The sequence below is a fragment of the Lissotriton vulgaris genome, chromosome 6 (assembly GCF_964263255.1).
Source record: "Lissotriton vulgaris chromosome 6, aLisVul1.2, whole genome shotgun sequence".
Taxonomy (NCBI): Eukaryota; Metazoa; Chordata; class Amphibia; order Caudata; family Salamandridae; genus Lissotriton; species Lissotriton vulgaris.
The window spans coordinates 1,829,812,801-1,829,830,374 of record NC_141694.1 but is presented as its reverse complement, the minus strand read 5'-3'; the positions used below and the strand labels follow the sequence as shown (position 1 = coordinate 1,829,830,374).

General features: G+C 46.7%; 1 protein-coding gene across 1 annotated transcript in view; it reads right to left on the bottom strand.

Annotated features, from left to right (window-relative positions):
* The window catches only part of LOC147709584 (uncharacterized), an 89,825-nt gene that overhangs the window by 69,873 nt on the left and 2,378 nt on the right, over nucleotides 1-17,574 (bottom strand). The window contains exon 2 of the mRNA XM_086925513.1: nucleotides 4,431-4,472. Within this exon, the coding sequence (XP_086781639.1) occupies nucleotides 4,431-4,472 (42 nt within the window). The remainder of the gene's footprint in view (nucleotides 1-4,430; nucleotides 4,473-17,574) is intronic.

Sequence of the window (17,574 nt, the reverse complement as noted above, 5' to 3'; positions counted from 1 at the left end):
TCTGGGTGATTACACCTTCATCGCATGCAAACTATCTTGGCGATTGCTCTTATTACAGACAGCAGGAAGTGCGCTGCAAAGTCACCAGAATGACTCGTGATGTGTCTCTATGGATGTCCAATTCAGATGTGCTCATGCTCGATAACTTTACAGAGTTGTGTTAGCCACTGGCATTATTGAGTGTAGACTAGTTCATGTTATGAAACCACTGCATAAAATACAGTTGTGTTCATGGTGAACAGTTACCACAAACTTTGGTGTTAGTTGTTCATGTATCAGGCACCTGTTTGCTGCAAACAATGCTCTTTAATACAGTAAACTTACACTGTATTTTGACTATTTAAGCAACCTAATCAGTTTGGGATGGGTGACTGTATGATGTTGATAGACCTAAAACCATGGAACCAACCCCTTTGAAGCCTATAGTGACTTATTTCCAAAGACCAGCCCTTACCCTTACTAAGCTGTTTCCATGTTGTTGCCGTTGGAAATGGCCTCCTTGGGGGAAATTGCCCCAAAACGTTTCACTTTTTCTCCTGGTCTTTGTCGACTCTCTCTGCAGAACATTTGGAATCTAGCCATCTACCACCTGTAGAGGTAGGGTGCGTGCGCCCGCCTCATCCCGAGAAGTGGAGAAGTGTGGCTCACTGGTTAGAGCGGCAGACTCTGAAGCAGAGATCAGGCCTGGGACCAGGGCTCAAGTCCCGACGCGGCAGCGTCTTGGGCTCAATGTCCGTGGACTTGATAATTCTCGCCTCAGCCCCTACTCTAATCATGGGTCCCACGCTGCAACTCTGGGCAATAGCTTGTTTAATCTCCACAACGGCCCCATCAACACTGGGATGCCTGGCTTCACCTTGGGGGTGCCCAGGAGGGGCATCTCACAGGGAGAGCCCGGAGGGGTTCCATAGCGTTATACAGCGCCGGGACGCCCCGTTGGGGCAGCTGTGCGCTTTACAAAATACACTACATTTACATTTACATTTACATCCCGCATTGGGCTAGGGCTGTGTATACAATGGGTTATGGGTGCCTTACCTCTGTGTGGCCTGTAAACATGTACACCACGTGCCCGGGGTGGGTACGGCACTGGTTGTTGTTGGACGTAACACTGAGTGTGCCACCCTTCAAATAGTCATCAACCCTATATCAGGTCTGCCAGGACAGGCCTGCGGGGCGCCAAGGTGTCCCGGCCTAAGTTGGCATCACTTAAGCCTCAACCAACCTTGTGTGGGTCATCCCATACACTGAGGGCACCAGGAGAGTGGTAGGCTAAAGGTCTAGCGGGCACTTATGGATGTTCCCTGCCCAGGTAGCAAGAAATGCTCCCAAATGGGGCTTCCGTTGCCTCAGAGTTCGGCTCTGCCCATGGATACGCCAGGGTGTTGCCAATTCTCTGGAGTAGCCTCAGGACCCTGCGCATGTCTTCACTGTCAAGTCCATGCTGTTCTGGAACAAGGGCAAGTCTAGGACCAAGGTCTAGACCAAGGTGTGCACAGAAGCCTTGATGCTGATTTGGATACGTGTCCCGCCAATGGCAGACTGGAGGATGCACCATGGCACCTATGGTATTTTGGATAGGTTCCTGGCCTGCCACTGTGGGCTGGTAAGGGTACACATACATCCCTGGTGTTCTAACTTCTGGGTTAGGGCTGCCGGTGCAGGCCTCTGTCTGCGCACTTGCATCCATGGTGCTAGTAGCAATGAGCCCGGTCCCCCGTCGCTGGCCGGGAGTGAGCAATTGCACCCAAAAGGGGATCCACCTATAACCGTCAGGTCTAAGCAGGGTGGTGTGCGTACCTCTGCACCAAAGGTGTTAGGGCCTGGGTAAGCCAAGTGTCTGGCTTGTCCCAGCCGCATAAAAGAGCTCACTCTCTTCTTAATCATGTTGGGATTTCATGTTCTGAAAAAGGGGTGATCTGTCATTGCAAACCAGTGGATGCACACTGGTATCTATCATGAGTTAACTCATTAGCAGCATGCCATTATAGGCTACTTTGAGTACACTTCCACACCTGTGGTGCCCGTGATTGCATGTGCTGCCTGCCAACACATGCTGGTGTGTGTGCACAGACGCACGTATTAGGTAAACCTGTCTCCAGTCTGCTGTGCAGACTCGAGGGTGCACTTGCACCACTGGTGCTGGGAACTATGTGTTACTATGTGAACTATGTGTTCCTCCTGCCATCACAGGTTGGTGTGGGCAGTAATGCATGTGCACCAGGGTAGTGATGAATACCTATGTGTGTGTTTCCCTACCTATGAGTCCCATAGGTTAACATTAGGAAGTGGTTGACATTACTTCGGACTGCAATAGTGGATTGTATTGGAGCAGCCTCATGATGTTTCATATCAATGGACTCGCATTCCTAAGACCTGCCCGTAGGGAAAGGGGTTTTTGGCATTACTCACTTAGAAATGCCATTTATAGAAAATGGACATTTCTATGCTCTAAGAGTCTCGGGGACCGCGGTGTCCTGCTCCATCAGTTGGTGAAAGGTAAAATCACTAAGCCACCCTGAACTTCAAAATCACAACAGTATAACTACAGGTGCCATCCTTCAGCAAAGGGTGTGATAAGTTTGTGGGGACATTGGACCGGAGAACTCAGACTGCGTGATGCACATTGTCAGTGGTCTCTGTTGTGCACATGGAGGATAACTGTCCAAATATAGACTGGCCTGGGCCAAGGACCTGCCATAGTGACACGCCATGAAGTGTGTTCTCCAAGAGCCTGACCAAGGGCCTCCTGTTCTCTCAGAGCTCTCAGCGACATCAACGTTCTCCAATGAGGGACCTACGCCATCTACCTGTGACATCTGGGGAGCAGTGCCCTCTCAAATGTCAACCCCAGATACTGAATCTCATCTGGTAGCATGATGCGAGCATGGAACTTAGACCTGTTTCTGGGGACTGCATTGTCTAGTGTGGAGCCCAAAAATCTCAGCCGCATCTAAGACGTGTGATTCCTTACTGCGGGGACCTCAACACTCAAAAGCGTCTAGTTGATGATGAGCAGATTTACCAGTTGCGGGACTCCACGTGGGCAGTTTCTTTGATCGTGCCGTATCTCTCTCCTGCGACATGTCGGCTGCATGCTCATGGAGTATGGTGTCCGATTCACAAGGTGCGACCCACAGAGTTAGAGTTGTACCTGGAGTAGTGTCTCATTCTATTTCATGTGGCTCTGCTGAACTTGTGCCTGTGTGTGTGACCGGACTGGTCTGGAGCTGCTGTATCATCATGCACTGGACATGGTGCCTGCTTTCCAGGGAGGTAAATAATTGCATCTCTTCGCTGTATCTGACCAGAATAGCCTGGTGCAAGCCATCTTAACATGCACAGTCATTGTGATTCCTTTCCCGGGAGGTGCAGACTTTACAACTCATTGTGTTTGAAATCTGAAGTGCGTGGTGCAACTCCTACCAACGCGCATCAAGTGCTGTGCCCGGATTGCTTGGGCACGGCATGGATCAATCGGAGTGCCTCATCCTTTCGAGAGGCTCCCTTTGTTAACCCCCATTCATCTGTTGTTCAATTGTTGACCCTCATCGCAGTGGACCAACTGCCCTCTCCACACCTGGGCCCTCCTGAAGACGTCTTACGCCAGGTAGCAGCGAGAGAGATTAACTGGGTTGAAGAAACATTTTCTAGACAGTTCAGTAGCGGGTCAAGAGACTAAGTGACTCCTTTGTGTTTTTAGACCTGTGGATAAACTTCCTGATGTGGCTGCTAGCCTCTCCCTTGTTTATGTCTATCTCCTAATTTAAACTGTTAAGTATTCCCATCTTCTTCCTGAAGACCCAGACTCAGTGTGACTTCGGACGCATGTGACCCAGTGTATGGGAGGCGGGGTTGGTTATCTTCCATCCAGGTGTGTAGGACAATCGAGGTGAATTAGGGGGTGTGGGGTAGGCTTGGGCCATGAAGTCTGCAGAGGGAGAACCATTGACCTGCTGGGCACCAGTGGCACCTCATTAGGGTGCTGCGTACGTGTGTGTGTAAGAGCGTGCTGCATGGACTGGCTGATACCTGTTGCACTGCGTAGTGCTTTACACATGGCCTCTGTAGTAAGCCAGACTGCTCAGTGCCAAGCTACATAAGGGTGAACACTGGTTATACAGTGAGTGTAATCACCTGCCCTTGACGGGAGCGGTAGTTCTGCCTGGCTGAGGGCATCCCTTCAGCCAACCAGAAACTGCTGAGTCCAATAGTTCCCACTTAATGAAAGCAGATATCTCTTAGCCCAGAATCACCAATACCCACAATCTCAGTCTATTTCTGTTTCACCAACAAAGAAAGTTGACATAACATTATACACTAGAAAGGAAGAAATTCATCCATGCACACATACTAAACAAAACATAAGCATCATTTCTTAGGACATAAGCCTCTTTAAGAGATGCCAAGATGAAAGAAATGGGACTTACCTTCTCGTTCATTAGCGTGCCAAGCACCAAAATAAAGACACCCTGCACAGGGGAAAGGAAGAGTTTGACTGTTGGATTCATGTGCTTTACTCACATACTCAGAGAGACAATAAAGTTATAGGGAGGCAGACGTTATTAACATGTTTGAAACTATTGTCAAGTTCATTATACTGTGCAGTACCCTTTATGTGCCGGTCAAAAGGTCCGCCTATATGTGGTTTTCTAGATGTTCCAGTTGATGAAATGAAGGGGTTTTAGTTGGTCTTTAGAGGTGAAACTGCCCAAAGGGAGATCTCAAAGATATGTTAGATTTCCTGGTATAAGGGGATGAAGACTCTATTAGGTTTTAACTACTTACTAACATATTTATACAAATGTTGGGGTGTAGAAGGTAGATGTACTATTGATACCAAATGAATCCTAGAGGGTCAAGGAAGAGCATGCTTTCTAGTCCTGTGTGTTTTCACTGTGCAGTCTCTGTGGTTTTTTCTGATAATTATGCAAGTTCACTGCCGAGCCTCCCTGGTAAATAGATGAGCCCCCAGACCAGGGTGTACCCCTATTTAATCAGACTTCTGAACAAAGAAAATGGATGGTTTTGGGTAAAGTGACAACAGACGTAAGGGGAGGGATCATTGAAAAGAAACTAGCAGAGAAGGAGGTGAGATGGATACATATGTTTGATACTGTATACTCAGGATTGAATGCAGTGGAAGAACTACACAATCTACTACTAAATGAACACAGGACCCATTCTCTGATAGGACATCGGTGACCACCCATATATTGCTTTAACATATTATGAAGCTATAATCCAATTAGTTATTTGTAACCATCAAGGTATTATGATATAAGAGATAGGAATATCTAGACCCCAAGCATATATCAGACACTAGTGGATAGCCCTTCTCTAACCTATGAAAAATTATTAAACATGTCCTTGTAACATGACCGTCAAATATAACAAGCATTTGCAATGCAATAGGTCTCGCATTTGCGAGAGTTTAAGCTAATGGCATTGTAAATGACAATGCCTTTCATTTATTTGTTTTTAAAACCAACACATAAACAAAAGGCATTGTCATTTACAATGCCAACAGCTCAAACTCTCGCAATTACGAGACCTATTGCATTTGCAAATGCTTGTTACACTTGTCAGCACTATCTGGGCATAAATTATACCTCGTTAGCAACAGTTTAATGCCCAAATATAGCAATAATAAAAAGTGATCAGTCAACCTTCGCAAAGAAGACCCTTCCACTTCCGCAGCAGCATGTGTTGCTGCGTTTTTAGTAACATTTGAAGCGTTTGAGCTATGAATATTTTTTTATTAATCTTGCAGATTATGCAGATGTTGGATTATGTGGCAAAGGCAGCAAATCCATAATGATGTGCAAAACACTGCAGCCTCACAATCTGTCTCTATTAAAGATCAGACGTGCGTTGGGCAAACTCTCTGAAGAGCATATTAATGAGGAACGTATTTAACGTGGAAGCACTTTGCGTCTACGGTACCCTTTACTTTAGGAGTACAATATTCAGGCGCGGTGCGTCCATTGGGGCGTACGGGCGTAGCCCCCTCCCCCCCCCCCCGCTCACGCCTGCAGCTCCCTCGGCGTGCTTCAGTAAACTGAATCAGTTTTGTTTTTTTAAAAGTTCAAAGAAGGTGAGGCGTGCCGAGGGAGAACTGATAATCCTGTCAGTCAACATGAAGCCAGCCCGGGCGGTCTGACGTCATGCTGACTGACAGGATTGTCACCAGCACCAGCATGCAGCAACACAAGTGCGCATGAGTGGGGATGGAGGGCGAATTTTCGCACCGTGCCCACTCATGCGCACTTGTGTTTTTACCTTTTTGCGCATGCCCATTAGGTGCCCTTCGGCCTCCTAATGGTCGTGCTGGGGCGAAGAGAAACCTGTGCCCCCCCATGCCAGGATTGGCTGAGAGAAGCTGCCAGTGCGACGTGAAGGCGCCAAGCCAGGGGAGAGCAGAGAAGGCGAGGACCGGCTGACGCTATGAGGTAAGTTTTGTTTTTGATTGTAATTCCCTGCTCCCCCCCTCACCTGCGAGTCGTGACTGATTGTAAATACTGTCCTGCTAATAGACTGTGCAGATAACACAAAGCTCCTGAAAGGCCGCTGCGAGCAGACACAGGAAAACACACTTATAGGGCGCTCCACTGCAATTACACCGGCTTCCTCCTTTCAGACCAGCAGTGGCAAGCAATCAAAGCATACTTCCGGGCACCGAGGCTGGTGTGAAAATCCGAGCAGCAGTCATCATGCACTTGTTGTGTCAGAGCGTTCAGTAATTCCATTCACATAGCGCTTAAGTCCACATAGTTAACAGCATAGACCATGTTGCTAAGTACATAGGTTGTGTGATGGGAGGGCTTGCAGTGCATTTGGAGTGAAAGAAGGCCGTCATCCTTTTCCTATTCTGGAAATGCTGTATATTTATTCCGTGGCATGTGCCTAACTCGAGATTCCTTCCCTAGGTGGTGCACAGCAGCAGCAGCAGCCTCATGTCACAGTTGATGTGGTTGTAATTTGTGTATGTTTCCGCCATGGTGTTGTGCTGCCGTTGTTGCTGACCTCACTTATACTGCATCAAAATAGTCTCGTGTCCAGTGAAAGAAAGTTTACGCCTCACCACTTTCAAATGTCACCAGCCACCACTGACAATATTTTATTGCAAATTATAGAAAACCTTGTTCATTGCACACGTGCTGTCATCCTCGTTAATGAAGTGTGAACACCGACTAAGCTCTGAAGGAAACACAACTGCCCTAGCTGGGCCTTACTTGTTTTCACGCATGGGTGACTGAGGTGTGTCAGTCAGGGGTTTCTGTCCTTCTCAGCAGAGTAAGCCACAATTTCACTTTCCTACTGCGGCCCTTCCAGAAAATTAAAATGGTAAGAGATTTGTATATTTTTGCAAAATCAATCTTCTTGACCTCTTGTATTTACGGTTTACTCATCCACGTCCCTATGTTCTGCAGAAAGTGGTGCCAACCTTGTGAGAAATCTTCTCAACCCTCTTTGTGGGCAGGCAGGTCTGCACCAACCCTGCCGTGGTCCAGGGGTGCCTGCCTGCTTGCATGTGATGCATCCCCAGAGGCTGCTGCTTTATTCCTTCCTTTGGTCTCCCGCCTCCCACCCCCCACAGCCAGCCTCCTTGTCATTTAAACTATGTTTTTGTCTGCACCTGTTGGAAAAGGGAGTAAAAGGCTTGGAGCCGGAGGGGGATCCGAAGGCACCGCTACTGCTGACAGGGCTCTGTTGTCGTGCCCATGCCCTCCAGCTGCCTGTGTGCCAGGGGTCCCGGACAAAGTCACAAATTGAGGCCAAAAATGATGGAGCGCTGGCCGGTTACAGGGACTAAGTTAGGAATGCTGAACAAAGTACCTTAAGTCCTGGTTTGCAGAGTGTTGTGGGATCCTGCTTGGAGGATGCATTGTGCAGGGGTGGTTTGAGGAGCTGCAGTGCTGCGATACAGGGTCCTGTGTTGTTGTGGAGGATGCCGGTGATGAGGGGCTTATGAATCAAAGTCCGGCAGTAAGGATGCGTTATGCAGCGGCGGTTCTGAAGAAGTGAGGCTGCGTGTGAAGTCCTGCATCATTGTCGAGGATGTCAGAGATGAGGTTTTGCAATGCAAAGGTTTTGGTCGAGGATGCGTCACACAGCAGTGGTTCCGAGGAGACTGCAGACTGTGATTCAAAGTACTGCATCGAGGATGCATCACGCAGCATGGGTCTGAAGCGGATCTGCGAGATGTGTTACGCTGCGTCAGTTCTGCCCAAAGCTGGGCTGGCACAGCACCTTCAGGTTCACTTCCAAGGGTCAAGGACTGGGGTGGGACCGCCTGGGGGTTAGGACTCAGAGCAGACAGAGTACTGGTGCTGGGTTCAAGGTGATTGGAGCCTTTCTGTCCCTGAGGCTCTGATCAGGAGGCCAGTCAACTAACCCTTGAAGTCACTCTGGTGGTTCTGGGTTCAAGATGCTGGTCCAGTCCTTTCACTCAGGCAGCAGGGCAGGAGGGCCACAGAGTAGCAATCTTTCTTTCAGAGAAGCACAGCAGGCATTCCGAGTCTTCCACGGGTCCAGGGGTATACTGAGGTGTTGGGTTTGAGGGTCCAATAGTTATTCCAAGTGACACTTTTAAGTAGGAGATGGTTATGGAGGTTTACACCCCCAGAGGTATTAGGATTTTCCTTCCTCCCTGCCCTGGCTCCAACTTGTCTGGTGTCACAAAAGACTAGTGTCAAACTGTTTCGGAGTATGCCAGGCAGAGCCTTTGTGATATGCAAGTGTGGTAGATGACAACTCCTCCCCCTCATCAAGTCAGAGAAGGCCCATAACAAGCATAAGTTAAAAGTACATCTCCACCTTTTCAAATATACAGCATTCTGCCATAGGGGATGGTTAGGCCCTACCTCAGAGGTCACTTATAGGTATGAAAAGGGAAGGTTTATGCCCGGCAAAAGATTTATTTTACCAGGTTGAAATACTCGTTTAAAACTGAACACACAGGCTGTATTGGCAGGCCTGAGACATGCTTAAAAGGGCTACTTAGGTGGGTGGCACGATCTGTTTTGCAGGCCCACTAGTAGTATTTAATATACAGACCCTGGGTATATGTAGTACCAGTTTACTAGGGAGTTACTGGTAAATGAAATGTGCCAATTAGGTGCAAGACGATTTTACCATGTTCAGAGGAGAGGGCACATGCACTTTAGCACTGGTTAGCAGTGGTAAAATGCAAAGAGTCATAAGACCAATAAAAATGAGATCAGCCAAAATGGAGGAGGAAGGCAAAGAGTTTAGGGGGAGACCACTCTAAGGCTGATGGGTCAAGCGCTGTGCTTTCAATTTTTTTCAAGCCTCTGCCCTGTTCCTGTGCACAAGATGGAGGTGATGTTATTTTACCAAACAGTGTAAAGGTATTGCTGGCATTTCTGAAACTGGAGGGTGGAGATCTAGCCTCGGAAGTGGGGACAGAGGAGACCGGGGGGGGGCACATTTAAAAGCCCCTATCACCACAGGAACGTCACATGGTGATAAAGCCCTTCACCTAATTTACAAGGTGATGTTAAGACACTGAAAGTGGCTTAAAGCTGCCTTGTAAATAAGGCCACCTTTCACACTACACTTAGCGTGAAAGGGACATGCAATCGGTGTTAAAGTGGGTGTTCCACCGCAACACCCATTGATTTTGACGCTGCCCCCTATTTACAAGGGTGGCGTAAATAGGAGGCAGCACCAAAATAAAGACCAGGGAAAACTAAGAGAAATGCTTTATTTCTCCCTGTTTTTGATGTTTCTGTGTGTGGTGCATTGTGTGGTACATTCCATTCCTGTGGAATGACGTCTGGAATCCTCTGTCCAGAGTTCTGATATGACCATTGACAGTGTCCGCACTTAGAGAGTCTGTGTGCTTATTGAATAAACCTTTTATTAATCTTGTACCAGTGTGTGATTATTTCAACCACGTTACCTGTGGAATTAAAAAGAAATGTACCTCGTCATATAATTAATGAACTGGTTTCAAAATAGTGAGAAGTCTTATATATGTACATTCACAGAATGAGATTGTAAGCTTAATGGCCTGTCTAACCTTCATAGAAAGTCTGATGGTCAAAGTCTAGTAAAAAATGCAACCGAAGCCAGTCAAAAAAAAACCTCAGAGTTTCGCTAGCATTTCTAACGCTCCCATTCTTGCATCTATTTATCTGGAACATTTTCCCACCCATTGATCCATCCTCACACCCATTCTTTCAACCACTGGACCTTCCACTTTCGTTTGTTCATCCATCCATCCATTCATCCTTAACTTTTGCTGATTCAGACAAGCTCCTGCTCACCATTCCTCCTCACACTCATGGCATGCAGTCCTTCATCCATCCATGTGCTCACTCACAACAACCTTCATCCATGTATGCATGCATGGCCAAAATACAGACACCTTTATTTATACAAGCGCTAGGCCTATTGGTTTTAAGGATGCTTAGTTAATACGATAATAACTGAGCAAAAATAAAATCAAGCAATGAAAGAGCCACTGGATTGGATTTTTTAATGCAACGTTTATATAGCGCTTACTATCTCACTGTGGAGTGCTGAGGAGCTTCCCTACTTGGCATTACAGTTTGATTTTCAGCAATCTATTTTATCTCCCTGTCTCTCAGTTACCCTATCTGTCAAATGAGCCATGCCTCTCTCAAGCCACCAACAGCACATCTTTCCCAGTTCGTGCTGTGAAAAGCTGTTAAGTCCACTCAATTTACAAGTTTTCGAAACTTTGAAAAACTTTCTACGCTTTGCAGCGTGTAATGCTTTCTGTGCCCCATTAGCACCGCCACGTGCAGAGCTCCAGTCTCCTCCTCTCACTCCCTGGCAGAGCCCTATTAATGTGCCCATGGTCCTCCGAACACCTTCTTTCCCCACCAATAGTTCCCAGACTTCACAAGCGTAAGTTTAAAGTTTTTCCCGGGCCAAGTTCCAAAGTTTTATAACAGTCCCAACCTCCTTAAAATGCATGTCCATGCATGTTCTGAAAGTGTCTGTCGAGCCAAATACGTCACTGTGGCCTTGTTCTGCATCCTCTTTTATGTGACAGACATGCTCAGGCTTGTCTAGACAAGCTCAAGGTCAAAACCAAAACAGCTTTTCTGAAAGCCTGCCCAGCACGCCTTAAGAGGCAGGCGTACTCCTTTGTCAACGCCGGTTTCACAAAACGCACACACTGCCTGTATGTAGCATGGAAATAACTGCAATTCTACCTGTCAAAATAAACCCTTTTGAAATGTAAAATCCTTCCTTTTAAACATTAATAAGTCTCCCCAAAGTTGGCCATGAAGCCCACAAAAACTGGGAAGAAACATTAAATATAATTTTTGCTACCTCAGGGTAGGGACCAGTTAGAGAAATGATTTGACAACTTTTAAAATGTTTATTAAAACCCGTTGTGTGCCCCTTATGAGCTCGGCTCGCCATGAGGCACGGTTGAGCTGCACTCATGACGAGCTGAGCTCGTCATGACCGTTGGAACGTTCACACGCGGGGATAATTTCCCTGCTGTGCTGAACGTTCCAAAATGGGTGTGGTCGTGACGAGCTCCGCTCGTCATGAGTGCAGCTCCACTGTGCCTCATGACAAGCCGAGCTCGTCACAAGCACAGCGGTGCCGGGCGCAGCCCCCCTGCTCACGCACAGCAGGTGAAAACCCCCCGCAGCGAAGGGGTTAAAAGCCCAACTCAATGGTGACATCAGCTATTTCATAAATAAACCTTCCAACTGTCAACCAGATAATGAACGGCTCTGAATGAGGTGTGAAAGCTGCTCCCGGAGCAGAGACAAAGGCCTGGATTTGGGGAGATATTTTTGATTCCCTGGCTGGAGGGCATTTAGGGTGGAATCAGAAATATAATATACTTCAAAGAAGTCTCCCTGTCACAGGCAACTTTTAGCTGGCTCCTGGGCAGCCCTCTTCCTTTGTTCACCCAGTGAAGCAGGCGCCAAACCCACAACTGGTTTATGGTCACCATAAAGGAGGGTATGCTCATTACCCTGGCCACTCCTCTTGGTTGGCACACAGGTTCTGCAGCTGTACAATAGGAGAAGGATTTCACCATTTAAGATTTTAGGAGTGATGGGCAGTTGCGTTGTTTGCAGTAGGACAGACAGGGACATGCCTACCCCTGGGAACTTTTATCCCGTGGTTAAGGAAGAGGTCAGGAATCACCGCACCCACAATCTAGTGCCATGCATAAGTGTGGCATCCCGTGGCACCCTCTTCAGAACACTTTGTGGCCCTTTGCAAGGTCAGCAGAGGACAGAACCTGATGTCTGTGACCTGTGGGGAGCCCTGAAGGACTGGACCCGCTCCCTCTTGTACCCAGTTTGAAGAAGTGGACTTTAAGGGACCGTTGGCTGGCCTCCTGTTAGGCTACAGGGAGACAAAAAGCTGCAAATGGCCTTTTTTCTGGAAGTACCCAGCTGACCATAGCAACTGGACCCTGCTATTGGCCTCTGCTTGACACCCTGAGAAGCTCTATGTGCCTCTGCTGAGGTCCTGGGGGACTATCGAAGAGTACTCCTGTAGTTGATTGAGACTTAAGAGAAATTGCAACATTTTCTACAAGGCTACACCTATTTGTTGTTTTTGACCCATATCCATTGTGAAAGAAAACAACAAAAGAGTGTTCCTTGGTTTGGAAGCACAGAAGTAAACGAGCACAAGAGACAAACAACACCAATTAGGTTTGTTTAGAAAGCCCTCACTCACCGACCTGGTCGGTGACATGCTTCATCATCGGGCCCCACTGGGTGTGACCGAATGTCACCGCAGTGTGCTTCAACGCCAGATTTACTGCGGAGCGGGTAATGTGAAGGTGTGAGGGCTAGGTGATGAGTTACGTGGACAGGGTGAAGTGGTGAATTAAAAATGCCTTGTATGTATCAAAAATTGATTTAATGAATGATCATCAAGGACATAATAAAAAATGTGTTGGTAAACAAGGCCAACTAAATTGGATGGTCTGTTTCCAATAACATTACGTGATAGTGAATGGTCAACATGTTTCTGCCAATGTTGGTGTAGTTAACCTGGCATTCGTCAGGACGTAGAGTGATTAAACCCCGGCGGTATGGGCACGCTAAGGCCCACCCTACCAAGGGACGTGAAAGTAAAAATGTCTGTCGAAGTGCAATGTAAAGAGGGCTTCACCGAACAAAAAAACGGGAGGCACACACCCTTCTTGTCTCAGGGTCAGAGACAACAAAAATTTAAATGCACCTGTGAAGGCAAGAGGGTACAGACAAACACAGAAAGACAAACAAACAATTAGATCTTGGTCTGCAGACCAACAGATTTTAAAACCGGTGACTTGTGCTCATGTGGACTAGCAAGTGCACAACACACGACTAATAGCAGAGGTGCGTGGCTCTGCCTGTGGCTGTATATTAATTTAATACATGATAGCATTATCAGTGTCATGCCAGTCTCACGTGAAGTCCGTATCGATGAGCACATAGGTTCAATGCCCATCAGTGCGCGTGTGTAATTCCATGCGCTGCGGAGGAGATACGTGACATAATGGGGAATGGCGCTACGATAATAAGCCTGATATGTAATGCGCTCACTTTCAACAACTAAGCGATCAATGGGCCAAAGGCCAGTGACCACTAACCCCACCACAGCGAAGTAAGATGTAACGGTTCTCACTTTGAAGGAGATAAATTTTCACCCCATAGACCGCGGGAGGGGGGTGATGGCGTATTTGGCACATCCTGCAGGAGGGAAAGAACAAACAAACAAACAAAGGGACAAGCTTACTATAGAAGCCTCAAAGGTACTTAGCTCTTGTAGTGGAAAGGGGCCGGGAAAGCACTCACGCCCACAACGCCAGGCACCCGATTGTACACCTGACCAGCCCTCAGAACCGAGTCTCGACGATCGGGACCCGGTATGACAAGACGGTATAAGTAGCGGGGCTGAGTAAGCAGCGCGCGCTCTTCCGGGTCTGGGCGTGGCCTGAGATGCGCATGCGTGGGGGTTTAGCCAATGGTGGTAGTCGCCCAAGGTAAACAAACCGGCAGTAACCTTTGCAAACTAGAACGCGCATTGCGTTGTCTCAACTACAAACACGGAGATGTATTGACCATTGGCAGAAGGCATTAGACGGTATGCCCATAATGACTACGACGTCGGGAAATGCACAATGTTAAAACAAGGTCTGGACATCGTTTGCATAGTCGCCGGGACCTCACGCTAATGATATGGTATGGCATTAGACGGGATTCCCGTGGAGACAATATTGGGAATACGTAGTATTTGAACAAAGTCTAGTCACTGGCTGCATAGCTGCTGAGGCCACACGTAAATGTAAAGGGAGAGCAATGGGATTGAAGGCATGGTGCCATCACATCGGCTACTCGTAGTTTTTTAACTGAACATGCAGAACGGTAGTGCGTGGAACGAACCGCACGAAAACAGAATATGTGAACAAATCACCTACAAATAGTCAGATCAATAATCAGATGTTTACAAGGGACATTTTACTTGCGAATAGAACCCCATGGAATGTCATCATTAAGACCATTTAGGTGGGTGCCAAGCCGGTACACCCATCGTTGCTCCTTCTCAAAAAGCCTATCAGCAATGTTGGGGCCCCCGGTGAGCTGCTCGATGACAGTCCATCTTAGGTCATTGGTGGTATGGTTGGCTTGTAGGAAATGGTCGCTCATCTTGGTGGTAGTCTTCTTGCACCTTATGTTGCTCCTATGTTCACATACCTTCTGTTTGACCTTCCTGGTAGTCATACCCATGTACCGGAGTAGACAGGGGCATGTGATGAGGTAGACAACATTGGTAGAATTACAGTTGGTGTGCGATCTTTGCCACCATGTTTTATCTGGTTCCAAAGACAGTGATTTAGTGGCCGTCGTCAGATGACACACGGAGCAGGAGCAGTTGGAACATGGATAGTGACCGGTGACCTTGGGTAAATTCCATGCATCAGTGATGCTGCGTGTTGGCGTGGCAACTGGTTCTTTTGGTCTGGTGTGTACCAGAGAGTCTTTCAGACTCCGACCTTTCCTGAATGAAAAAAGAGGTTTCTGCCAGTCCTTCTTGGTACTAGAGATGATTTTCCAGTTTTTTATTAATAGATTTTTTCATTAGGTTAGACAAGGTACTGTAGGTAGTGACACATGTAAGGGGAGGTTCCACCACGGTTCTCAAAGAAGGTTCCAATAGGACTTCACGTGGCTGGTTGCGTGCCCGTTTGAATCCTTTATTTAGGATGTGGTTAGGGTAACCTCTTTGTTGTAGTTTCTCGGTTAGATCTGTTGATTGTTGTTTGAAGTCATCTGTGCTGCTACAATTGCGCCAAATCCAAAGATATTGGCCGTAAGGCAGATTTTCCCTCAGTGGGCGCGGATGAAAGCTGGAAAATTGCAGCAGGTTATTTTTTGCAGTGGCTTTATAGTGAGTTTTGGTGGTTAGAGTCGTCCCACTGTTAGTTATCACTATATCAAGAACTACCACCTCCGTGGTACTTACTGTATGAGTAAATCTCAAGTATCTGTCAATGGTGTTAATCCATCCGAGAAACTCCATCAGACGTTCCATACTCCCTTGCCATATGAGCAGCACATCATCTATTTAGCGCTTCCAAAAGAAAATGTTCCTAGCAAAGGGATTGGTGATAGATTGAATGTTTTTTGCCTCAAAGTCAGACACATATAGCCCGCCACACTTCCCATCGAAGTACCAGAGCATTGAAGAAACATTTGTCCTTTATATGCAAAAAGTTCTCTTTGAGTGCAATGGTGGCGCAGTCTATTAGAAATTCTCTTGGAGTGGTATATTCCCAGGAAACTGAATTGAGAGCTGCACTTAGGACTTTGATCGTCTCATCTTGAGGAATACTCGTATATAAGCTCTCGATGTCTAGAGTAGCCAGTATTATCGAGTTTGCCTCAAAGGACATAGTCTGTAGTTGGTGGAGCAGACTCTTGGTATCCTTTAAATATGTGGGTGTGTTTTGAACGATGGGTTTCAAAAATTGGTCGCAGAAAGTGGACAAGGGTTCTAATAAAGACCCAATGCCTGACACTATAGGTCGACCCGGGGGCGGCAGTTTGTTTTTGTGGATCTTTGGCAGTGTGTAAAAATAAGGGACTATATTTTTACTGATGGAAAGAAAGTCCGCCTCATTTTTTGACAAGTATCCATTAAGTTCAGCATCCTTGACCATGCTGGTGATTCGATTTTGGAGATCAGTAGAGGGATCATGAGTGAGGGGAATGTAGTTGTTAGTATCATTCAACAGCTCTTCACATACTCTCTCGTAGTTAGTGGTGTTCTGAATTACGATCCCTCCGCCCTTATCGGCAGGTTTTATGGTGATTTTGGTGTTGTTCTTAAGTGTCTCCAATGCTTGATACTCTTCAGTACTGAAATTCCCATATGTCTCAGGTTCTTGACAAGTTTCCAAGTCAAGGAACACTGCTTGTTCAAATGCTGTAATAGCAGCAGGTACTGTATGGGGGGGGGGGGGGAGGGGTGGTATAAATGCAGATTTTAGTCTAAGGCCAGTATCACCTTTGCGTAAGTCTGCATTAGGGTCTTCCTTCCCTTCAAAAAAGGCCTTCAATTTCAATTTCCGGAAGAAGTCAGTTAGTTCACAATGTAGCCTGAATTTGTCTGGGCGGCCTGTTGGTACGAAACCTAGTCCTTTCTCCAGGACCTGTTGTTCAATGCTTGTCAGTTGTAGATCCGACAAGTTTGTGATTAGACTTGTTGGTTGCTTGTCCCTGGTTGTGGTGTTTTGCTCCTGGTATGGTTGCCGACTGGATCGTCTGTCTGCCAGGATACTTGGTTGGGTGTTCTTCTGCTTTTGCCTCTCCCTCTCCGGCCCCTCTCTAAAATATCCATTGTGGTCAGCCTCATATTACACCTAGGTCCCGGTCTGCAAGGACCATTCCCTATCATGCAGCTCTGTGATGTTTTGCTGCTATTTCTACTTAAAACTTTAACTATTCATATCTATGATTTATCTGACTGGAATTTTGTCATTTTGTTGTTATTGTATTTACAAAATATTACTCTTTCTTTCAAATTTGGCTTGGGATTTATATTGTTTTGCATTTTGGCTTTAATATTGTTTTAAATCTGCATGAATACTTTACACATTGCTCTAATTTAAGGCTGGCTGCTCTGTGACAGAGTACTGAGCTCAGGTTAGTTTAGTGACTTTGAGGGTTCACCCTAACAGAGGTGGTGATTGTTCTTTGAGTAGTCACCCACCCCAAATAATAATCCAATTGCTTGTAGTTGATATCCTTCACCTCAATATAGTGTTAAACAATCTTTCAATTGTAAAAGATGGCAATCATGGAGCACCAGCGGTGTAAGAGTGTGCGCTGGTCACTTTACGACTCTTTGAATGAAGTTATTCGTATGGCCGAACGGCAAACGAAGGTAACTGGAACCCAAGCCATTGAAGTTTAGATCAGGGTTACTACTGCTGTATAATACATGATTCTTTATCTCATTGTGGCCATGTGAAAGTCTGATTCTCTTGATTTGTAAAGTTGAATTGTTATGTTTTTCATATTGTGCTCATCACATATCTGC